At 48.6% G+C, this 24747-nt stretch overlaps 2 protein-coding genes across 2 annotated transcripts in view; one reads left to right on the forward strand and one right to left on the reverse strand.

The window, feature by feature from the left end:
* Positions 1 to 77: 77 nt before the first annotated feature.
* SELENOM (selenoprotein M) lies at positions 78 to 6458 on the reverse strand. Its single transcript, XM_061602655.1, has 6 exons — positions 6159 to 6458; positions 4333 to 4368; positions 3028 to 3062; positions 1918 to 1996; positions 1098 to 1245; positions 78 to 250 (listed from the first exon to the last, which is right to left on the reverse strand). The coding sequence occupies exons 1-6, from the start codon at positions 6276 to 6278 to the stop codon at positions 222 to 224; spliced, it is 447 nt and encodes a 148-aa protein (XP_061458639.1). The 5' UTR covers positions 6279 to 6458; the 3' UTR covers positions 78 to 221.
* A 15951-nt stretch (positions 6459 to 22409) lies between these two features.
* INPP5J (inositol polyphosphate-5-phosphatase J) overlaps positions 22410 to 24747 on the forward strand; it is a 32023-nt gene continuing 29685 nt past the window's right edge. The window contains exon 1 of the mRNA XM_061602652.1: positions 22410 to 22581. Coding sequence (XP_061458636.1) covers positions 22495 to 22581 — 87 coding nt within the window. The 5' untranslated portion in view covers positions 22410 to 22494. The remainder of the gene's footprint in view (positions 22582 to 24747) is intronic.

Here is a 24747-nt window from a genome sequence, read left to right on the forward strand (position 1 = left end):
TCCACAGCAAAGCTCAACTCATGACTTTTGGTTATCCGGATCCAAGAAAGGCAACACACAAACACACACCAGCAGAGTCGATTTAGGGGGGTTTACTGTTCTTAAACACCACTGATAGTGGGTTTGGGGGCCCTGAGTGTGTTCCCCAGCATGCCGTGTTCCCATGCCTGACGGGACGCTGACTATCCACCCTCAGCACCAAGAACTTTCAGCAGAGGGTTTCATCCTGTCTCGTGCAGACGGGGCACAGCTGCAGAAAAAACACAACAGCTGTACAGGCTGTGGTTTGAACTAAAACATGAAAGGAGGAACCTGCAGCCTTCCGGATGCAGCTGGACTCCAGCCCCAAAAGCCTCAGCTAGCATGGCCAAAACTCGGGTAAGGGAGTCCATCAACATCTGGAGGGCCACAGGTTCTCTGAACAAGAGAAAGGCAGAGTGCCAGCCTCTTCGAGTGGGCTGTGCAGCTGTGATCTAATGACGCTCAGTCAGAACAATCCACAGACCGGGGTGGGACGGGACCCGATCCTGCTTGTCCAGGTCTGGATTGGTTCCATGGGCAAGGGGGGTACCTGCTTACTCGAAGCCAAAACACAGATACAACGCCTTCCAGGCAATTGTTAGACGCATTGCATAGACAGGGCAGTGTGGACTCTGTTTTACAAATAAGATCCAAATCCTGCAACAGTGCAAGTTGCATTCGGTAACTTTTACAAATCCTGCAAGGGTGGCCTTTCTCTGAATTTGCCTATGTTTTTGTTATTATTTCTGCAAGTAGGGGATGGAGACCCACAGTCTTGACTGCTGCAGCATCAGCAGGCATCGCTCAGACACTTTCAAGTATACCTTTCCAACCATCCCAGAAACTTGGGTGTTTTTTTTATAAAAGTGAATTCTGCAGCCTTTGTCATATGCTTTGGCTGTCCTGTGGCACATGCCCTGAGTATGTTACCAATGGATCTTGCTATGCATATGTAGCGGTTCAGGTATACATGTTCCAAACACCAGCACTCTCTCAACTCTTGCACACACACACACATACGCTACCCCTGAGGTTTTTAAGAGCACAAGAGATCTACAGTTCTCCACCTCCAGCACCTTTGCTCTCTGCCACACGGTCTCCCTTGGCAGGGGCAAGCTGGAACTCTTTGGGAACAGGTGAATCCGGTCTATCCTTCCGGTAGAACCCTAACTTTTGCACCAGCTCATTGATCTCTTTGCGGGTCATTTCAGTCAGTGGAATTCTCTGAAACATAAATACGAAAATAAAAATGAAGTCGAAGCTGACTTTGTATCAATTCAAACCACAGGTCTATCTAGCTCAGTACTGCCTACACTGACTGGCAGCTGCTGCCCAGGGTTTCAGGCAGGGAATGTTTCTCAGCTCTACACAGAGATGCCGGGACTTGAATCTGGGACCTTCTGCATGCAAAGCCAAGTGCCATGCAACTTAATCCTGCTTTTGCTAGTCATTGGGGAAGGGGGAGGGGGGAGAGGAACTTTGCAGGGAATTGAAGCCCCATCCTCTGGCTTTTTCAACAACAATAATCACTAGCTGCTGCCCACATGCTTTCAAGCATATCTTCAAGCATATCTTCAACTTCATAAGAACTTTCTTTAAAAATAAGACAAAATTATATTTTAAAAAACGTGATTATTAAGAGCCAGATTCTTTAGGATGGAAAACAGGGAAAGGGGGGAAATAGAATGGAGCATCCTGGAAAAGGGTGAGGCTGGCTGGCTGGCCGCCTGAAGAGAAGCACATCTACCCTGCAACATTTTGTTGCAGCCCCTGCACATTTTCAAAGCAAAACTATGCATACAACTGTGGATTGCTTGAATAGCGTTTCCCCCCCCCCACTAGTCTAGCTAAAAAGGTGGGTTATACTGACTGTGAGAGATCAAAGCTCTCTCTCACCTCAAGCTCTTCATACTTGAAATTCAACAGGATGAGTTCGGGGTCCGCTCCAGCCAGATGCTTCATGTCAAGGTTGTGGCTGGGAGAGGCAGTCAAGGAGGGCTGGCTGTAAGCATGGCTGAGCAAGAACACAGAGTCCTCTTGTGTCGGCCTGCAGGTTCTGACAAAGCAGCTCTAGGGTGACAGCCTATGCCAACCTGATGCCCTCCAGATGCGCTGGGAATAGGGCTCCCACCAGCCCCACTGGAGGGCATTGGGTGGGGAAGCCTGGCCTAAGGGGGTATGGCAGAATTGTTCAAATTTGGGCTTTTGGACCAGAGCAATTTTCAGTTCTTTATTGTTACGGTCAGTGACCAGCATGACTGGACCAGAGCAGAGATGTGAAGGCCCAGAAAAAAATTGGAAAAATAAAAAACAACATTTTTTTCAGGGGGTTTCTCAGAAAATGGAAAAACTGTTTTCCCCCACTCCAAATTTTCCAGTTTTTCCCCCCAGGCCTTCACATCTCTAGGCGAGTGGAGAATTTTGGCTAAGGATAGAAGAATGATTTGTTGCGGAGCTCCTGTGGTCCTTCTCCAGATGTTGCTGGGCTCCAGCTCCCACCATCCGTTGGCCATGCTGGCTGAGGCTGATGGGAGTCCTGCAACATCTGGAGAAGGACCACATGTTCCTCGCTGAAAGGGCGGTTCCGTGTGGTCCCCTCCCCCTCAGGAGTGATGGATGCCCCAGTGTACCAATCAGACTGTGCCAGCGCCTGTTGTGGCAGAGACAGGGAGCCTGACTCTCTCCAGATGTTAGGAGTCCAGCAACATCTGGAGGGCCGCAGGTTTCCCCATCCCCTGATTTGCAAGATCTGGACACCCCAGAAGTAAGAAAACCAGTTTGCATAAATAAGTAACCTTAAGCACGATGGACAGTTTAGCCTCAATTGTTTGGTAACGGGCCTGACCATTGAGGCTGGTTCTTCTGGTCCCGAGTCATAGAATCGTAGAGTTGGAAGGGGCCTATAAGGCCATCGAGTCCAACCCCCTGCTCAGTGCAGGAATCCAAATTAAAGGAACCCCCCCTCTCTTCCACCCCCCCCACTGCTTAGATGTGCAAAAAGGATACTACAGAGGCAAGTCTTCATTGATGAAGGCCTTCACCTAGAAGAGAAAAAGGAAATAAAGGCAAAGATGTGGAATAAAGAGAACCACCACCACCCCCGCCGTGGCTGCCACCATTGTTTCTTTAACTAGGACAACACCAAGAAAATAAAATCGAACTATCGCAGCCTTTCCCAACCTTTGGGTCCCCAGATGTTGCTGGACTACAGGTCCCGTCATTCCTGAGCTGGGGCTGATGGGAGTTGTAGTCCAGCAACATCTGGGGGCCCAACAGCTGGGAAAGGCGGAACTAGACAGTTTTATCGGGAAAATAACAGTTCTTTGCCCCAAGGGGTTACTTTATAGCAGCATGGCTGACGGCTAGGGGTGATGGAGAGCTGGAGAGCTGGAGTCCAGTAGCACTGGAGGGCACCTCAGGTTGGCCCGTCTTGCTTTACAGGGACGGAGACTGCTGTTGTCAGACTCCGTCTCCCAGAAGCCCGGCCAATAGTCACGGACGACAGGAGTGGGACTTACTCTTAGGTACGTTTGAGTAAGATTGCAGTCTATGTTTCCACAATGGCGGGGCGATGTAAGGGGCTAGAGCGAGCAAAATCTGCCCTTGGAAGCTTTGTTGTATATTCCAAACGGCTAATTTTTTCTGCTTGCGGTTCTATAAAACATCTGGAGGGCATTGGTGAGCTATTTAGTTATTTATTTATATAATGCCATCAGATGCACATGGCACTGTACATAACTCAAAACAATAAAAACAAGTCCCTACCCCAAAAGGTGTACAATCAAAATAAAATAAAAGGAAGATAACAAAGGAAGGGAGTCCCGCAGAGGATGAAGCGAGGGCTTCAAAGACGCATACTCAAGGTATCCAAATTACTTTTTTTTAAAAAAAACAACAACAACCCTAAGCTAAAATTCCAACAGCTTTGGAATAAAGGAAGATTTTTTAAACCAAGCCTTAAACGCTGGAATTGAGGGAGCAAGTCCGCAAGTGCTCCAGAGATAATTCCGGAAATACGGAGCAGCAAGAGACAAAATGGCCAAAGTCGAGCTAAACAGCAAGGACCCCTGGGACGGGAAGAAGCACAGAGTTTGACCTGGTGAGTTTCTGGCTGAGAGGAGGTCTCCTCTCCCAGCGCGCGCTCCTTGGCAGCTAGGCCAGTGACGGCTGGTCTTTTAGGGCAGATGCCCCCTCAACCCACAGCTGCCCTCAGCCAGCCTGCCTTCCACCCCACCAGTCCCAATCTGTGGTCAGCCAGCACTGAACTAGGCTACAGCCTTCCTTTGCCAGCAGAAACAAAATAGGGCTTACCTCTTGCAGGCGGTTTAGTCGTCATCCTCCACAGCTCTTCGAAGGGGAGAGAAGAGAGCATAGATCCATGAGGCACGTATACGCCACCAAATCCACACACGTACCCAAAGCATGCAGTCTCCAGGAATTCCAGACCCAATCCAGGCAAAGATGCTCCACTGCAAAGATGGCAGCCTTTGGCCCTCCAGATGTTGCTGGATTCCACAGCCTGCCAACCCCAGCAGCCAGCATGCCCAATGGTCAGGGATGATGGGAGTTGACATCCAGCAATATCCGGTGGGCCGTAGATTCCCCACCCACGATTTAAGGGGAAAATAAACTCTAAAGGGATTTGAGTTGATAAGTAATGATTAGCAGAGGCTCACACAGTGGGCTTTATAAGGGAGCAGGGAACTAAACCCAAAGCTAACTGCCAATGCAAGAACAAATCTTATGGTGCCTTGAAGCAAAGCTGGGGAATTTGTGGCCCTCTAGATGTGGTTAGACTCTTTCGCCCAACAGCCCAGCCAGCATGCTCAGTGGTCAGGGATGATGGGAAGTCACAGTTCAGCAACATCTGCAGATTAGGCACAGGTTGTCCATTCCTGTTCTGATGGAGAAACAGGGTTGTGACCAGTGCTAGTCCTACTCAGAGAAGACCCACTGAAATTAATGGATATGACTGACTTAGGTCCATTCATTTCAATGGGTCTACTCTCTAAGTAGGCCTTACTCTTGCAAAAACAACTGACCCCCCCCCTCCGCCGCACAGTTCCCTTGAGGCTTGATTGCTTTGGCATGTCATAACCTGTTAGCCACCTGTTCGCAGACTGAAAAATGCACACATGCAACCACAAGTCCTCGTCCCAGATAATGGGCTTTGTTAATCACGGCCGTGAGGAGAGACTTGGCACGTGAAGAAAAGAGCATGCAGCTGTTCCCTAGTTCTCTATGCTTTCGCTGTGGCATGTCCTGTGCTTCCCTCTGAATGATGGAGCATCCATGTGCTAAGGCAGTATACCTCTGAGTAGCAGAAGCAGGGTGGTGGTGGTGGTGGAAAGAAACAGCTGGGAAAAGACCATCGCCTCAAGCGTTGCTCGGTAGGGCTGCACAGCCTCTGCCTAATGCTAGGCTCGATAGTTGTTTGGCCTGATCTCTTGCTAAGCAATCCTTACCTTTCTGCTTTTCTTACATTTTTTTTAAATGGACTACCTTTCCACAATATAAAATGCCCCCCCCTATTTATTACACACACACACACTTGAAAGGATGAAGCAGTGTTCACCAGTTACAGGAAGCCACATTTCGAATGAACATCAGGAAAAGCTGCCTAACTGTAGGACGATGGAACCCATGACCTCGGGAGGTGGTAGGCTCTCCAACCCTGGAGGCCTTCAAGAGGCAGCTGGGCAGCCATCCCTATGGATGCTTTAAGTTCCATTCCTGCATTGAGCAGCGGGTTGGGCTCGATGGCCTTAGAGGCCCCTTCCAACTCTACGATTCTATGATCCGTTTCTTCTCTCCCATATATCCTCACAAGAGCCCTGCAAGGGAGGCCTGGTCGAGAGCCAGCGTTTTGCTCCGGGCTGCCCAGCGCATTCCATGGCTGATCTGGACACTCCCGCTTGTGGGGGCCCTTCTCCCTCCCAAACCCAGGAGTCCGAAATGGAGCGTGCTTCACCCCCAAGCCCAACAGCCCCCTCCTCGTGGTGATGGGCCCTCTGCACATGCTCTAAGCCCCGTCCCGTGCGTCAACATCCCCCTAGCGAGCCAATGATCCGCGTCCTTCCGCCGCCCGCCCCCTTTTCCCGAGCGCCCCCCAGGACCCGCGCAGGGCCTGGCCTCACCTCCACTTTCCCCCGCGCCAGCCCCTCCAGGCGGCGCCAGTCGAGCTCGAAGCCGCGCAGCCGTCCGGATCTCGACAGCACAGCCAGGGCCAGCAGCAGCAAGAGCGGCGGGCGCGCCATCCGCCACCTCCCGCTCGGCCACCAGCTCTGCGCGAGGGCGGCAGCGGCGGCGGCTGGTTGCTGCTGCCACGTCAGGCCGGGCGGAGCGCCGCGGAGGGGAGGTGGCGCCCGCCTCGCCCAGTTCCATTTCTCCGGGGAGGCGGCGGCTGGGCGGGGGGAGGCGGAGGGGGCCCGCCTCGGAGGACCTTCAAGGCAGCTCGCAGCCAGCCTAAAAGTTCGGGGGGGGAGAGAGAGAGATGTTTTCCTCTGTAATTTAATTAGTTTTTGTAAAAAAACAAATTGGGGGTGGGGAGGGTGGGGAGCCCTCCCCAATTCCACCCCCGTCTACGGACTTGCCTGGAAGCCTTGAGGGTGCGCCCCACAGATATAAATATGTAGTTTGAGGTGCTAAGCGGGGAGGACTGCTTCCTCTCTCTGCACATGCTCGGATACCTTGTTTTTTTTGTTTTTGTTTTTAACTGACTTCCCAGGGCTAAGGTCAACTCTTTAACCGCTAGGCCGCCTTGCCCCTCTGCTTTATTCCCCCATTTATGTATTTATTTATTAAACAAACGCCCCCACAGCTTACGTTATGAGGCTTTGGCATTTGGGAGGGAGGGGGAGGGAAGAAAATAGACTTTGCACATGCTCAGATACTTTCTTCCCCCTGTGTTGCCTAAGAATGCAAGAACCCTCCCTTATCAGGGCCACTGCCTATCTTGGCCTGTTGGGGGGGGGGGCAACCAGATGCTGCTTCTGGGAAATTCTCAAGCAGGACCTGAGTGCAACACCACTGGCTGGCATTCAGAGGATTACTGCCTCCGACAGGGGAAGGAGAACATGGTAATCTACCTCTGTTTTGAACATCACTGGCATTCGTCAGGAGCTGCACAATTCCTGCCCCTCAGGTCAAGATATTTGGGGAATGGCGGATACGTGGAGGGGGAAAGAGGTACCACTTTTGCTAAAGCGATTGACAGCTGGTGGCTCCAACATCAGTGGAGCAGTGAATCATCTCTCAAGCACCTTGGACAGCTCCTTGAAGCTTCACACTAAAACCTGGAGCGGATTCCACTGCCCCACTGACACGGAGCCACTGGCTATGACGTTCTTTAATATCCTTTCACCATGAGCTGCAAGCTCTGCATCGGATTGAAGAAGGGGGTGCAGCTCAAGGGTAGAACATGTTTTACCTCCAGAAGGTCCCAGGTTTAGTCCTCAGCAGCATCTCCAGGTAATAACCCCTGCCTGAAATCATGCAAAGCAGAGTCCCTGCCGCAGATCACAGCAGGGCAGCGCTACTCTCCCACCCTAATGAGGACGCCCTGAAGAGGGCCCCTCTGGGCTGCAGGAGCCCTCAGCCAGGGCCCGGCCTGGCCACACTTTGGCCCTGTGTGTGTGTGTGTGTGTCCACATGCAGAAAAGAGTAATTCTGGAAGTAGGACACAGGTTCAAAAAAAAAAAAATCTAAGAAGTGCTATGCTACACTTTAGGAGGAACAGGAGCCTTCTGGAATTTGCACTGTTTTAAAACAAAAATAAAATAAAATGAAGCCATCTGCACTACCAGCCCTCCCCCCCCCATAGCTGACAACAGACAAGTACCCATAAGTTTTGATCAGGGAACGGTAGAGACAGGGCTTCCCCTAAATTATTCACGGTTGAGTCAAAATAAAATCCCTCCTGGGAATTTTTCAGCGGATGATCAAAGCACTCCAAGAGGAACAAAGAGGGTTTTTTAGGGCATAGAGGAAGATGCACAGGGCAAGCAAAACTAGAGCAGCCTTTGCCAACCTGGTGCCCACCAGATCTTTTGTACTACAACACCCATCAGCCCTAGCAGCGCAGCCATGTTTTGGACTACAATCCCCATCAGTCCCAGTGTCTTAGGGCCATGCGGGCTGGGGTTGATGGGAGTTGTAGCCCACAACCTCCGGTGGGCAACCAGTTGGTGAATGCTGCACTTTTCTTGGGACACTTAACAAAAATATAGTCCTACCTGCCACCCTGGGATCCTACTGGGAGGAAAGGCAAAATATAAATCAAATAATAAAGACATTATGACCTAATTTTGTTATGGACATGAGAAAAAAAATCTCTTGAGTCTCTAAGATGCTGTAAGACCCTTTGTTGATTTGGCAGGCCCTCTATTTTCCACATAGAAAGCCCCATTCACCCTGGTGAATAGCCTTCCGGGCCACACCCTGTCTCCATTTCAATCTGGCTTGCACAGGAAGACTATCAGATCCTTGCCTTTTCCTTGCTTCTGCCTCCATTCCTCTGTGTTTGTTAATAATATCTCAGTCCAGACTGTGTGCCCGTACTGGGCCAATCTTTTTATCAAGCTGTCTGCCAGGACCCCAAGATCTCTTTCCCGGTCAGGAGGGATGGCAGGATCTGTCAGTTTCTGTCCTGTCAGTTACTCATTTTTCTAATCTTAAATTATGTTCCCCACATTTCTGCAACACTTTTTTAATTTCTTTTTTTTTTAAAAAAAACTTCATGAAAATTCTTCAGCATTTTAGCACGTATTTCTCCTAATAAACACATTTTTGTAGGCAGTTCTGGGTTATTTACACATTTGTGAAAGCAATTTCTTGTTATATAATGCATTTTAATGTTTATTTTTCACAAATATGCTCATTTTTATGTTCACTTTCTCCTAATATATGCCTTTTTGTAAACGCTGTTTGGTTGGCAGACTGCATTGCAAAATTCGGATAAGTGTGAATTTTGAAGGATGTTGAATTTCAAAGTACATCTTTCGGTTCTCATATTGTTTCAAGAAGTGCAAATGTGATGAATTCAGCTTTAAATGCAAACTGAACCTAATCCCCCCCCCAATCCATACTGGTCAATCACTGCCTTTTCAGACCTTTTCAGTGTATATGGGGATATTTTTTTGCCCCAGTGTTCATCACTTTACTCTGAATTGCACATGTCATTTTCATGCCCACTCACCCAGCTTTTGGAGAGGCCTTTTTGGAGCCCCTTGCAATCCCCTTTTGCTTTAACCACCCTGAATAATTTGGTCCTATCAGCAAACCTGGCCACCTCAGGGCTCACCTCTAACTCTGGATCTTTTGTGGAGTCTTTTCTTCCTCTGATGCTCTCCTCCAGGATCTTGCCAGGAGCAGCTGGGTGTGCTAACAAGCCCCACTGGGGGCACATTTGTTGATTACAGCTTGGCTAATGCTTGCCATTGTCAGTGAAGTGGCAGCAAGGTGTAAATAGCTACAGGCAGCTGTTGTTCTGGCTGGCCTGGGGTAGGCCAGTTCCCCTCAGGGGTCGCTTTTCCACAATGTTGACTTTGAAAACAAGTGGAGTTGCACGTGCAAAATGCAGGTGCCGGCTCCCAGGAGGGCACACCTGAATCGGAAGAGAAAAGGTTGCAACATTTGGGGCTTCTATGATGAGCTTCCGCCGGGCCTTGAAGACCTGGCTCTTCAGGCAGGCTTTTGGGGTGGGTTAGGTTTTTACTGTTATGGTTTTAAATTTCAACGTTTTAATGTAATGTTTTTTATCTTGTACGTCGCCCAGAGTGGCTGGACAACCAGCCAGATGGGCGACTAATAAATTTAATAAGTAATAAATAAATAAAATTTAATAAATAAAATTTAATAAATAAAATAAATAAATAAAATTTTCGGTTTAGACAAAAGGCAAATAAAAGGGGACATGATAGAGGTGTACAAAATTATGCAGGGTGGGCAGAGGAAAGACAGAAAGGAAATGAACAAGTGCTGCTTCCCTTCCCCCCATGCTACCAAGTTAAGAAAACCTGAACCTGTTGAATTTCTGCCTGGCAGGTAGCTGGTAAAGGGAAGAAAGACCTGTTAGAAAAAAAGGGGAGGGGAATCTGGGGGCTTCAAGCATGCTGACTTCACAAGAAGCCTTTCTGAAGCCAGCACTTGCATTAAAGTAAGCCTGCTTAAGTTAGGGCTGTAGACAATATAATTTGTTTATGCATTGTCCACTTGCATTTAGGAACATAGGAAGCTTACTGAGTCAGACCGTTGGCCCATCTAGCTCAGTATTGTCTACACTGACTGGCAGCGGCTCTCCGGGTTTTCAGACAGGAGACATCCCCAGCTGCCGGGAATTGAGTTGGGAGCCTTCTGCATGCAATGCAGATGCTTCCACCAATGAGCTAGCTCCCTTCCCTAAGTATTTATAAGGATTCTTCTGCTGGTTTGGGCTTCACCCCTCTTTTCTTCTCATTCAAGGATGTAGGACTTTTGCCCTAACCTAAGAAACACCCAGTTTACAAGGCCAGGCCAGCATATTTACTCTAATTAAATTGCCATCCAAGCCCCTCCTCAAGTTAACATGTTCTCCCTCCCCTGTCTGAGCCTCAGAACACCAGTTGTTGTTGCCCTCAGGTCCTGCTTGTGGCCTCCCAAAGGCATCTGGTTGGCCAGTGTGAGAACAAGTTGCCGGATTGGATCAGTGGCTACTAGCCACGGCAACCATGATCTTCCCACACGGTTGGGGGCAGCGTGGTTCTGAATGACAATTGCTGGGGATCGCAAATGGAGAGTGTTGTTGCTTTTTGGGGTATCTGGTTAGCCACTGTGAGAACCATACGCTGGATGATCCAGCCAGGCTCTTCTGAAGGTCCAGAATTGTGTTACAGCCATCCCAATACGGATTCTTGTGGACTTAAGTCACCAGGCGGCCATAACACAAGATTTTTAGGCTTTTTAATTTTCAAAGCAGATTTTCCAACTGCACAAATTCCCTATCAGACACCCACATACACACACACAAAAGCTGAACAAACAGAATGCATGCTTTGCTCCTTCCTTCTCTGCAGGAGTCAGTAGTTCTTATTGACTCATTTATGAATCTGCAGGTGAATGACCAGGTGCAAAGCGGTTCATTGATGAGGACGCAGCAAAGGGTTACCTGTCCAAACATGAGGGTGGACAAGAGGAGGCTTTGGCCAAGAAAGAAGAATGTGCTTTCATGCAGGTCGGGCAGTCTGTTTCAAGGATGGGAACGGAGCATACTCTACCCATATATAATTCGTGCACATGCTGTTCCTGCTATCGCCTGCATCTTCAAAATGCTTACACGCCTAAGCGTGTCTCATTTCCTCCCCTCATTTCTCAAACTGCACATTATCAGCTTTCCAAATGCACTCCCTCACCAACCCCACATTTTGTGTACAACTGTACACGAGAAAGAAAGAACAAAACCTGGAGGAATTTGACCCCAGAGGTAGGTTCAGAGCCTGAGCGGCCAATAGTTCCGAAACAAAAAAGCCGGCCTCTTTGGACTTCTTTCCTCTGTCCTGAATAAGACCTTGCTTAGCCTTCATTGAGGGAGAATGCCAAGCTTCTAAAAATAACATGGGTAATAATAAATACTGAAAGACTCCTGCTTTTGCAAGCAGAGAATGGATGAGTCATGGCAAATGCGGGTAAATTAGAAAGCAGTCAGGGAGCCGTGATGAGTCAGACAGAATTGCAGGGCTCCGCTGAGCATTCTGCACCATGCTGCATCCCGTGAGGGTCACTCAACAGGGGGCACTCTCCCTTCTGAGTTACAGTTTGCTCCTGTGCAGCACGGAAGGGTGCTGGGTGGATTTACAGGCAAGGGTGGTAGGTGGATGACTGTGTGGCCTTTCTTCACTGAAGCCAAATGTGGAAATACTTCTGCAAGTGGAAAACTAGCCTGTCAGGGTCAGTAACGTAGTGGCAAATTCAGAAGTGCAAGGTCCCTTCGCGTTAGTCTCAGCCACACAAACCTTTTTTTTCCTGCTGAGCTGAGAATGAGATCCTTGTTAATGCCTCCTCCCACAACAACAGATATCCATACGAGCCAATAAGCATGAAAGGGGAGAGTGTTAGCTGCTGAGAGGAGTCTTTATAGTGGCTGACTCATCTCCTTTCACTTGAATAGTCGCCAATCAGCAGGAAACGACAAGGAAGCACATTAGAAGACTTTTCCTTTTATGTTGATGCTGGAGACATAGGGACCCTCCTCCCAAAAAAGTGAAGGGTCTAAGACTCCCCGAGACCCTGGACGACTACACCCCTGGTCAGTGTCCAGAACAGCTTTTCCTTGATGCTATTTTTCTGCACTGGGGGTGAGGGAGAGAGCAGGGAGGTGTTTTCACAGGAGAGCACTCTTTCATACATGCAACATCCTCTGCTTCTGCATCTTGAAGTGCCACAGGCTTGGAAAAAGCTTCAGCACTTGATGATTTGGCTGTTAGTTTAAGCCGGCTCTGAGATCGCAGTTGCAAGAACAGTGTGACATTCTGTGATAGGCTACAAATCCCTCTGACCCATTGTGGCAGTGGTAGAGTAACCTGTGGCCCTCTTGAAGTTGCCAGGCTACACTTCGCATCAGGCCCAGCTAATGATCAAGGGACTATGGGGGCTGTAGTCCAGCTGGTACTGGCTGGTGGCTCCATGTCAGTGGGACAGTGGAATCTGCTCTGGACATTAGTCTGGACTTTCAAGGAGCTGTCTTATGGTTTCAGCACTGTGGGCAGCTCCTTGAAAGTTGGATCAAAATCCCAGAGCGGATTCCACTGCCCCACTGAGATGGAGCTACCAGCCACCGCTGAGTCCAGCAACTTCTGGAGGGCCACAGCTTACTCAGCTCTGCCTTGTGGGAATAAAATGTTGTTGTGTAAATTTGTATATTTGTTAAGCAGAGATCAACAGCGGTCTGAAATGTGAGTGTGCCAGCATGTGCGTGCATTTAAGAAAGCAGGCTTTTACCCTGTATTGAGATCACTGAGACTTAAGACTTAGTAAAATAAGAAAAGCTACTTTATTTATAGAAATACATAGTAGATAGAAAGGTATTCCTAGTTCTAACTAACTAACTAAGTTGGAGGCGCAATGCCCAGGCTTGGGAGTTACCCTCATGGCTAGGAGAGAGAGAGCAGAGACAAAGGTGTCTCTTCTCTCGACAGTCGGAGAAGAGAAGAGAAAAAATGGTGGAAGGAGGAGGGGCAGGTAAGCTTCCCTTAAGAGGTATCAGTCTAACAGCCGGAAGGAAGTCAGTCAGAGCATCACAGGTAAAGGTAATCAAGCCTGTCGAGGAGCCTAACTCTATCTCCCTTCTGAAACATAAAGAAAAGAACAAAACAGGAGTTGCTTTTGCCCTGCTTCCAACATAACATTTGTTTCTTGAGTCCTCTTGCTTTGCACGAGAGAAGCCAAATGCCATCTCCTCCAACCAGCTGCCTTCCAGATGTTTTAGACCACAATCCATTTGCTGTGTCCTACATGGAGAAAAGCATGGGCAGGTAGGAAAAGGTTCATCAAAGGGCAACCAAAGTGATCAAGGGGCTGGAGCACCCCCCACATATGCACACCCACAGTTTGGGGCTTTTTAGTTCAGCAAAAAGGCGAGTGACATGAATGCGATGTAGGAAAGGATGCATGGTGTGAGAAAAGAGGACAAGGAGGGTTTTTTCCCTCCTTCTGTCATAATCATAGAACTTGGGGGGCTGTCACCCAATGAGATGGATTGGGGCCTCCAGCTGGCTGCTGTGAGGACAGAATCCTGGGCTAGCTGGGCCTTTGCTCTGATCCAACAGGACTCTTGTGTTCAGTTACAGAAACTCGTGGCCTAATAATAACAAATGCAGGCTGTTCTGGAACAGCAATCAAAAGCTTGAAAGGGGGGTGGGAATGTACTCCAGAATGAATGTCAGTGCAGCCAAGAAACCTCTAATTAGATCAGTATCGCAAGGAGCTATGCTGGTCCATGGGGGGGAGGGAATCCCCAAACTGGCAGTTGGTTAATGGCTTTATACCAGAGAGGAGGAACTTTTTTCAGCCTGCATTTCCTCATGGGCAACTTTTTGAGGGCTGCATACCAGGGATGGTTGGGGCCAGTTGCAAATAGGGATGGAGCGATGGATGTGACTTTGTGCTGTTGTGCAATAGGCTACACAAACCAGAAGATTCTGAACAGACGCACACAACCTTTCCATCCTCCACCCAGCTACGCGAGAGGCCTTGCTGCTGCTGTTGTGCAGATGCATCAGTCACTTGTTACCTGATGGTCTCCAAGCAACTTCCAGCGTCATTAAAAACACAAATAGATATACAATCAGAACAAAACAAAGGATAAAACAGCAGCAACGACCACCCCCTCTGCAGCCATAGGAAGCTTTGGCAGCACCCTAATAACATAGAAACATCATCTCAGTCTATCAGAAGCCTAGGGGGTGACAAATAGAAGCCATTAGCTGGTGCCAAAAAAGATGCTGTGCAGGTGCCAGGCGGGTCTCACTGGGGAAGGTCAAGGTCCCATTCCAGGCAGGCAAAAGCACTCGAGGAGGGTGTGAAGGACGGCCACTGAGGATTGTAAGCATTGTCTGGGGAGAGTCTTGAGGGTCAGGTGGAGAGGCCTGGAGGGCCACATCTGGCCCCCAGGCATGCCAACTATAAAAACAGGAATTGGTCCTGGAGAAGGGGTTACACTATCACTGCCACTGGACTGGTGCAGGCCTTTGGGATGTGAGGACATTTTGAGAGCACCATCCGCCACCCTATTGGGAGCTCACACAGCTGGGTTGTCTGTATAAGCTGCCACACCGTTCACACATTTATTTATGGCATTTATACCATGCCTTTCCTCCAAGGAGCTCAGGAGGGCATACATGGTCCTCTTCCCCTCTCCGTTTTATCCTCATGACAACCCTGCGAGGTAGGTTAGGCTGAGCGACACGGACTGGCCCAAGGTCACCCACAGTGCGGTTCATGGCCGAGTGGGGATTTGAACCCGGGTCTCCTGGGTCCTAGTCCATCACGCTAACCATTTTGCCACACTGCCCCCAGCCCACAAGACGAAGGACAAGTGTGTTCTTTCCTGGTAGATTATTTCATCGATAAAGAAAGGTTGCTCCTGGTTTTGCCAACACAAATAATGTCTGTTTATTTAAGAATTTTTAAATGGTTTAATACATAAGCAGTGAACAAGAGTATGCAAAAATTAAAACAACATTTGCAAAGCAGAATCCTTCATCGTAGATTGTGTTGGCTGTGAACTAGCAACAGCAACACGGAAGTTGAAAAAGAGAGGTTTTCAACAGGCATCTAAAGTACAGAATAGTTGGCACCTGTCTATTTGACATGGGGATACAGTTCCATAATGCTGGTGCAACCACGCAGAAGGCCCTATATATAGGGGGTGGGCAGGCTGGGAGCATTCCAGAATGTGATCTCCTACTGCTCTGATCCAGCCTGCTGTAGAGAGTAGGATCATAGAATAGTAGAGCTGGAAGGGCCCCCTGCTCAGTTCAGGAATCCAACTTAAATTTTAACACAATAATCTACTGTGTTTTCACCCCGTTACGGTCTCTGGTTGTTTCCAGACAATCTGTTTGCTGAGTATTCATCTTGATTTGTTAGCACAAAGTTTGCGGGGAGATAGGCAACATCAGTTACTAATTGAATATTCATTCTGATTTGTTTATGGGGAGGTTAGACAACATTGTGTCAGAGCAAGTGTGAGCCCACATTTTCCAGTGCATTTTCACATCACTTACTTATAGCAAAAACTCTTGTTTTTTTTGGGGGGGGGAAGGAAGAATGGGCCTGTTGTGCAAGTGTGTCGAGTAAACTTGAATTGCACATTCGTTGGTAGGTGGTTGAATCCTACGCGAAAATAGCGACTGTCTGGAAGTGTCCTCTGAAATCAGCCATTTGGCTGCAGTACTGTATGAACCACCAGAGGGCAGAGATTCCCATCTATGCTGACTGCTCAGCCCCAGGCACTTGGCGCATGCTCCAAAGGGGTGCGCATGTGTGCGCCATGCTCAGGAAAAGCCTTGGGGTTGTCCAAAGTTCAGTGCAGCCTGTGTACCCTGCTAGTAAGGAAAAGGGCAATGCATGGCAGAGAAATATTCCTCCAGTTATTGCAGCCGCTGCAGTGCAACAGCCAAAACATAACCTGTATATTCACAGACAGGCACATATAGGCACATAGGAAGTCACCTGATACTGAGTCAGGCTGTTGGTCCCATCTAGCTTAGTCTGGCCTACACTGCCTGGCAGTGGATCTACTGGGTTTTTTAGACAGGAGATCTCTGCCAGCTCAACCTGGAAATGTTTCTGGGGATTGAACCTGGAATTTTCTCCACGCAAACCATCTGCTCTACAATGAGCAAGAGCCCTTCTCCAAATATAAAAGAGGCCCATGCTTGTAACATCCCAGTTTGAGTGGCACTTGGCACCCACAAAACAAGGGAGAGTTGCACAGATTTGTACAAATCTTTGGTTGTTATTTTTATTGCTTTTTGGAGGAATTTTCAGAGCTGATCATAAGGGAATAAAACAAAGTCTCCAAGTACGTAAATTAGGAAGTATACATACATATTAGTATATAATTCTAATGAAATTAGTAGGGAAACAATGAAAATCAGTGGTAAAACATATACAAAAAATAAAGTCTGAAACCATTAAATGATACCAACAGATACAGCTCACTGGTTTTTTTTTTAAAAAAGTCTTGAGACTGACTTGATCGCAGCTCTTCCAAGACTGGAAAATGGTTAACGTTAGTGGTTATCTCTACTCCCTGTTTCCTGTTCCAGTACATTTTAAAGGGTCCATTACAGTACTGTTCAAAATTGTTATATCTTCCTCTCCTTGCCTAACCCCTAAAATCCAAGAGATTTTGCTTAAAATTACCATGTCCCATAATGTAATATACAATTCTCCTGGTTATAATCTTTCCCCAGTACTTTGCATAAAGTCTTCTTGCTCCTACAACCGTATAAAATAATAGCTGCTCTTTATCTTTTGGGACAGCCTCTTTCAAGTATGTTAATAAACCTATTTCAGGTTCAAGATGACGTCCATGCTTTATAAGTTCCTTTTTTTTTTTTTTTTTTTTTTCAATAATTTTTATTCAGATTTTCATAAAACATACAAGACAAAATCATAAAACATTCAAAGACAAAAAACAAAATCAAAAATAGTTAAACAAAAAGAAAAAAAAAAAAATAAAAAATAAAGAGTAAAATATTGACTTCCCATTTGTCAAAGATCAAATCAGTTATAAGTCTATAATATATAACAATCCTGTCTCTTAAGTCATATTATAAAATCACTTTCCTCCAGTAGTTATCTTACTTAATCATCAAATCTCATAAACATTACTTTATTCTTTCCACAAAAAGTCAAAGAGAGGTTTCAATTCTTTAAGAAATATATCTATCAATTTTTTTTCCAGATAAGCATATCGATTAATCCATCTCATTACTAATTATGATAATCTTATTGTCATAACCATAGTCAAAATAAACATTTCAATTAATCCATCACTTCAGAATCTGTTAGGTTCAATAATTTCAGTAGCCATTGTTCTATTATCTCTATTAGTTCCATTTTCCATCTTCCATCTTCAGTAGTCTTGTTAAGTCCAGTAATTTCAATATCCAATCTTCCATTATCAGTATTCCATAATAATCTTGCTGTCAAAGCCATAGTCATATAGTAAGAGTCTGATGGGAATTACCTCTATCCCAAATATTTTCTTGCCATCCATTCTGAATAGGTTGCTGAAATACTGCTGTAAAATCATATCTCTGTTCTTTTTTTCAAAATACACTGGGTCATCTCTTAAAAGTTTTTCCATTGTCACATGGCTGCAGTTAATTCCATAGATTTTCTCTATATTGGGCTCCATCACATCATTCCAGTCCAGAAGATTATCCATGCCATTGATAACTTTATCTCTAGAATCTTCATTCATTTCTTCAGAGATAACATTGAGTTCCAAACAATAGATTTTATTTCTAAAGTCCATAGACTCCAAATCTTGTTCCTGTTCCACGTTGGTTCCAATCTCCGGGATCTCCTCTCTCACAGGGACCCCTATTCCAGTCTCCAGGGTCTCCTCTCTCACAGGGACCCCTGTTCCAATCTCCGGGGTCTCCTCTCTCACAGGGACCCCTTCCAGGGTCACCTCTCTCACAGGGACCCTTATATCTTTAATCTCCTGCTTCATTTTACTCAATTCAATTTTCGTTATCTCAATCTCATCCATTATTTTCTGAAACATAGTTATTTCCAGATTTTCAGCCACTTTCTTAATTGCCATTTTAAAAGAAAAATATAGGAAAACCACTTCTTATTTCAGCAACAATTGGGTTAATACTCCAGACTTGGTGACATCACAGTATAAACAGAGCAGACAGCCTTATCTCTCCAATAGTTAAGTAAACAAAATGCAGTTCCCAGGATCGAAACAATTAATGGCAATCGTCAAGAAACAGATTCGTCAAAATAAAATAGACCAAAAAGAGAGTAGTCTCAAAACAGTATAATATTTTTCAAAATAAAAATCTGGAATAGAAATCCCTCTTCTGTGTATATCTTTAGAATGCAAATCCAGGACAGCTTTTTGCAACAAAAACAGAGATAAGCTATTAATTAGTGAGTAGCAGAGAGAAGTTATGGCTCCCCAGTGAGATGTCAAAAACTGATCAATCTGGCAAATCTCTTTTAAACAGCAACAATTTAAGTCAAGTAAAAGAAAAATATAGAAAGAAGGGTGCTTGCCTGTTAGTGCGTTCTCTCTTAGAAGATAAGATGAACGTTCGCTTTAACAGATAGAGCTTGCTGTTGAAAATCCGTCCCACCTTCGTCGGCTGGACCTCGTCCCATAAATTAATGAGATCTGGTCGTCCCAACAAAAATAGGCTTTGAGGTTAATCTCTTCGTTTCTCCCTACCCGGGAGAAGTTTAATCAGTCAAAAAAAAAAGAAAAAACTGACTGATATATCTGAATAAGCTTCTTTTGAGGCAGGAGCCCGTCTCAAAAGCAGGCACAGGCTAAGTCACCCTTCCCGGAAGCAAGTTCCTTAAGGGCAATATAATTTAAATAATTACTATAATTTAAATCAGGGGTGGGGAATCTTTTTTCCCCAGTCCAAGGGCCACATTGCTTCAAGTAGGCAGAGCAATTAATGCATCTCTTACCTTTATAGGGTGGGCAACCAGTAAAACCCACTGATGTTAATGGGCATGACTAATTTAGGTCCATTGATTTTGGTGGATCTAGTCTGAGTAGACTTTAGTTGAATACAACTCATTATGACAATTCAAGGGCACATCCCAGTGAGGCAAACGGAGAATTCTTAGAAGAATCCCAAGGGCCAGACAGACCAGCCTAGAGGGCCACCCTGAGCCCTCAACCGTTTCCCCCTTCCATTTTTTATTTGAGAATGCAACAGGAAAAAAGAAGAAAATCAAAAAACAGATAGCGGAATGGCTTCTAAAAAACCCGAAACAACAAAAATCCATTGCCAGCTGGCATCAACAATAAGAATATTCCATCAATCCTGACTTAAATGTATAAATTAATAGAAGCAGTCCAGATGTCCAAAGAGAATCTAAATGAAATTGACAATTAGGAGCCCTGTGTTCAAATGTAGAAAGGGCAGCAAGATCTTCTATCCACTGGGTGATGGATGGTGGATGTTCGTCTTTCAGTATAAGCCTGAGATCGGAAGCTAAGCAGGGTCGGGTCTGGTTAGTCCTTGGATGGGAGATTGCCTGGGAATACTGGGTGCTGTAGGCTTAGAGGAAGGCAATGGTGAACCACCTCTGAAGGTCTCTTATCATGAAAACCCCATGAATATATCCCCACAAAAAAATTCATAGGGTTGCCATAAGTTGTAATCGACTTGAAGCCATATAACAACAATAAGCATCTTAGCCACCATAAGGGGTCCCAGAAGCCATTTTTGTTCTCCTTCAACCTGAAGTTCTCCTACTCCGCCCAGTTCTGGGGGAGCTTGAGGGTCACAGGGAGAACTGACAGAGCCCAGTCAAGATGTCCGTAGAAAGGAACGAGACCTTGGACAGCTCCGCAGGGCCATGTTCAGGCAATTACCTGTACAAGATATGTTGCCTCTGCAGGCACCTGGAGCCGACTGAAGCCTCATGTACACTGACCAAACGGAGCATCCCACCCGATGCTGCAGGTGAGCCAGTGTGCTTGTCCTCACGTCTCCCCAGGTACTCTGCTGCAGACGGGGCAGGCTTCATTTCTCTGGCAGATGGCTCGTGTAGCACTGGCGTCAGGAGGCCCCGTGAAGCCTTCAGACTTTGTGTCATCGGAGGAGGAAAATGGAAACGGACTGCCTTCAAGTCGATCCCGACTTATGGTGACCCTACAAATAGGGTTTTCATGGTAAGCGGTATTCAGAGGCGGTTTCCCATTGCCTTCCTCTGAGGTTGAGAGGCAGTGGCTGGCCCAAGGTCACCCAGTGAGCTTCATGGCTGTGTGGGGATTCGAACCCTGGTCTGCCAGGTCGCAGTCCAACACTTTAACCACTACACCACACTGACCCAAAGCCAGGCATAAAGCAAAGTGATACTTGGGGTGTTGCAGAGCTTGTAACAAGAGGCGAGCAATTGAGAATGTTGCAGGGAGGGGGGGGGAGATGGCGATACATGCAGAGCCCGCTGGAACTCACACAGGACATCTCCTGCTCATCGTGCAGAAAAGGAGGAGTCAAACAGGATTCTGTACGTGCCAATTTGAAACCGAGTTGGCTTAAAGGAGAAAAGGTGCACACACAGACAACCTTGGGAAGGGCAACAGGGATGCCGGTGGATGGGATAGGATATTGATTTACCTGGCTGAAGCATTTTGTCCCTGCCTTGCAGCCAAAAGCCAATGGGCCTTACAAAAAAAATCAATAAAACAGGGCAATGGAATGAATGAGTGTATTTAATGCTCAAGGGCTGAAATAGTAGGAAGGACCCCTTGACAGGAAGAAGGAAGCAGAAACCTGGGTGGTGGTGGTCAAAGCAGCCTTTCCCCAACCTAGCACCCTCCAGATGTTTTGGACTACAGCCCCATCAGCCCCAGCCAGACCAGCCTTACTGGGTAATTCCCACCAGCTTCTGCCAGCATGGCTGTCTGATGCCGGGGTTGATGAGAGCTGTGGTCCAAAATGGCCATGCTGGCTAGGTCTGATGGGAGCCCAAACATCTGGAGGGCACCCAGTTGGGGAAGACTGGGTTAAAGCCTTCACAGAGCTGTCAGGACTCACCATTCGACAGGAAATTCGGGACAGGGAAAGCAAGGGCTTTTTCAGAAAATGAAACATTGCTTGGTGGGTTTTACTGCCCCAAGATGAGGTTACAGGCATTATCTTAGACAAGTTCATAAAGAGGATGCATCTAATACTGGCTACTAGTCCTGATGGTGGTATGGTACCTCCAGGTTCAGAGGCAGTCTACCTGTGAATACCATATATTGGAGAGCAGCAGTGGGAAAGGGCTATTGCCCTCCAGGCCTGCCTGTGGGCTTTCTGGAGGCTTCTGATTGGCTATTGTGGATGAAGGATGCTGGACAAAGGGGCCTTTGCCCTGATCCTGTAGGGCTCCTCCTATGTTCCCTGCTCTTAGGATGACCAGATAGAGAGGAGAGCAGGAGCGGCAGAGAAGTGGGGATTTTGGCAGATGCAGCTTGTCGGTCAAGGGCTGGGAAAAGCAGCACCAACAGAAATTCTCTCCTTCTCTACCCCAGCTCCTTTGCAGCCCAGTCACCTGAGGGCAGGCTGTGTGTACGGCAAATTCATTTTAAAAAAACGATGTGCCAGTTTCAAAAATAGCAACAAGAAAGGCAGAACTAGGGCAGTCTGTCTGAATGATGCATCTTGCAGACCGTTTAATCCGCATCTTGGACGATTGTGCATAAATGCTGCTTTGGCGGGCAAGGGCCCATTGCGCAGAGTGAAGGCAACTAACTTCGGGTGTTGGGTAAGTGCAGCAATTCTTAGTTCCTGTTGCATTTTTTTGCTCCGAGGAAGGAGCACTTGGGGGATTCAGGTGTCCAGATACCTTGACCGGCTCTGGGTACTGACGCACCATTATTTGGGAAGGAAGAACAGCCCCCAAGCTTCGCTTCCTGTCACTGTGGAAATCTCCTGGGGCGCCGCCTGCGCTCCTCCCGCCGCGCTTCCGACCACCACCTCATGAGGACTAACTCTTGCTTTTTTAAAAGACAGAAAGAGCAGATTCTCCAGGAGCGGGAGTCTGTGGGGTAGGCTGGCCGGAGGCTTCTCGGCAGCGCCCCCAGGCGGCGCGGGCCGCTCCCGCAAGCCGCGCGCGCGCTGAGTGGGGGGGGGGGCTCCTGCGCCTTTAAATCCTCCGGCAGGTCGCCGGGGCCGGTGACGTCACGGCCTCCCTGGGCTGCAGGAGGGAGCTCTGCCTCGCCGGGGAAGCGGAGCTGAGCTCGCGATGGAGCAGCCGGCGAACACCAGCAACCGGCGGAGGCAGGCGCTGGCCAGGGGCCGGGCGTCCTCTGGGGCCTCTGAACGGCGCAAGGTGAGCGGCCAGGGCTGGGCTGGGCTGGGCTGAGCGGCGCCCTGCCCTGGCTGCAGGTGGACCGCGGCCATTGGCGGAGCCGGCGGGCGATGGAGCCAATGGCGAGGGCCGGGCAGAGGCCGGCTAGTTGGGCGCCCTCTGAAGGAGACCGTGCCCTGCTTGGGACCCGGGGCGATGGGAGGGGGATGCTGACAGCTCCGTGCCGGCCGGCAGCCCCATGCCGGTTCCAGACCAGCCGAGGGAGGGGGCTCAGGTGTGAAGCTGGGGCACTTTCCTGGCTTGGCTGGAGCCTCTAGGAAGCCTGGGGATGGCTACCTCGCTCATCCGCCCTGCAGAGTGGGCACAGCCTAAGCAAGAAAGGAAGAGAGGGCTGGCCATGCCGGGGGGGGGAGGCGAGAGAGGGGGCGGCCTTTTTAATTGGCCTCTGGGAGTGGGAAGGGGGGCACTGAAGCCCCCCTGAGCATCCATCCATGTTGAGCTGGCGGTTGGGCATGTCTGCTTTCTGCGCGCACGTGTGTGAGAGGGAGCACAGGCGAATGCTGGCACAGCTGTGTGTGTGGGGGCATGTTGAGGGGTTGCCTGAGGAAGACCCCACCCGCACCTCAAAAGTAAGGCAAGGCATGGAGAAGCGCCCCCCCACACTTTTGGGCTGTGCGTGGTCCAACTACCGCAAGGGAGACAGGTGTGCGTCTTGGAGGAGTCAGCCCAGGAGGCGGCCGCTGTCGTGCCACGTGTGAGCCCATTTTGTGAATAGGTCTGTGAAGGCTTTTTCCCCCAGGAGGAAGAGTCTGGGCTGCCAATGTGAGGAGCTGTGCTGTGCTACAGGGTTAAGGGGTGCTGGATTTTCTCCTCCCCTGCCCCAGATTTCCCGGGTGCCCTTGCTTATGGGGCAGAGGGTGAGGGAGTGACAGAATTGAGCACCCCCACTCCCCCCCCACTTCTCCACTAATGCTCTCCATCTGCTTGTCTTCCTTGATCTCGTTATCATTGGCTCATCATCATCGGTGTAGTCCCGGGCTCTGTAGTGCAAAATGTACAATGTTCAGTTCTCTGCCCCAAATGGCTTACAGTCTAAATCCAGACACTCTGGGGGTTGGGATGAGATAAGGATAGCAACAGATGGGGAAAGTTGCACATGCAGTTTCACGCCTACAGAGCCTTTGTTTCAGAAGGGGGGAGGGCTGAAGACTTCAGGGGTTGCACCAGGGGCTGTGTGGAGGTGGAGGGTCTATATGGACCCCTTCCCATGTCACCGGGTGACCCACCTGGCCTTGCCACACAAGCGCTGCCAGCCTTCCTTGGATGCCCCCCCACGTACCTCGCGCCTAAGCAACACCTCTTGCCTCCCTTTCCTCTTCGCCAACTCTTGCTGGGGCGAGACTTGCTTGGTGCCCTTGCCAGCCCTAGCTTCAGCAGGGCAGCAAGCGAAGGCTTCCGGGGTGGCAGCCGGCACCCCCTCCTCTTTCTACACCCACTGGTGGGGAAAGCCGCAGGTCTGCCCTCATCAGGCTCTGTGCCACCGTCCAGCTCTCCTCGGCTGTCTCCTTTCCAGAGGTGCAAAGGCCGGATGCCAAGGTGAGTGTGTCCACCTGGCGGTAAGGCGAGCGTTGGGCAGGCCCAGGTGGGAGGAAGAGGAATCTCTCTTCTGGGAGGAGAGGCCAGAGAGGCCACCCTCAGCCTTTCCGGCTGTCCCACTAGGGGTTTGCATGTCCACCCTGGCAGAGTGGGGAGGGGGATTGAAGGGCGCATAGGCTCAGCTGGAAGAGATGGGCACCGTGGAGGACAAAAGATGCTCACAGTCCTTGGGGGTGGGGGCGATGAAATGGGACTGGTGGGGCAGAAAGTGGAGAGCCCAACAGGAGGCATGCAGAGCCAATGACAGGCACAGTCAGGGAATTCTAGGTTTCTCTGTCTATTCCCCCTGCTGAACTTGACTCCCCGGGCTGAGGGTAAGAAATCAGGCTGGTTTGGGCAGGCTCAGGCTGGCAGGGCAAGCCCCATTTCCTGCAACAGGCCAGCTTCCATGAGGCTTGAGCCCTAGTGGGATCTCTTTTTGCAGTCCTGTGTGTTATTGCTGCACAGAGAGGGGGAAAACTGCTTCTGCCCCCACATCTAATATTGGACCTCAAAAGAGAAAACATTCCCCCCACCCCCAAAGGCTAAGAA

Source organism: Rhineura floridana, chromosome 19 (assembly GCF_030035675.1).
Source record: "Rhineura floridana isolate rRhiFlo1 chromosome 19, rRhiFlo1.hap2, whole genome shotgun sequence".
NCBI classification, from domain to species: Eukaryota; Metazoa; Chordata; class Lepidosauria; order Squamata; family Rhineuridae; genus Rhineura; species Rhineura floridana.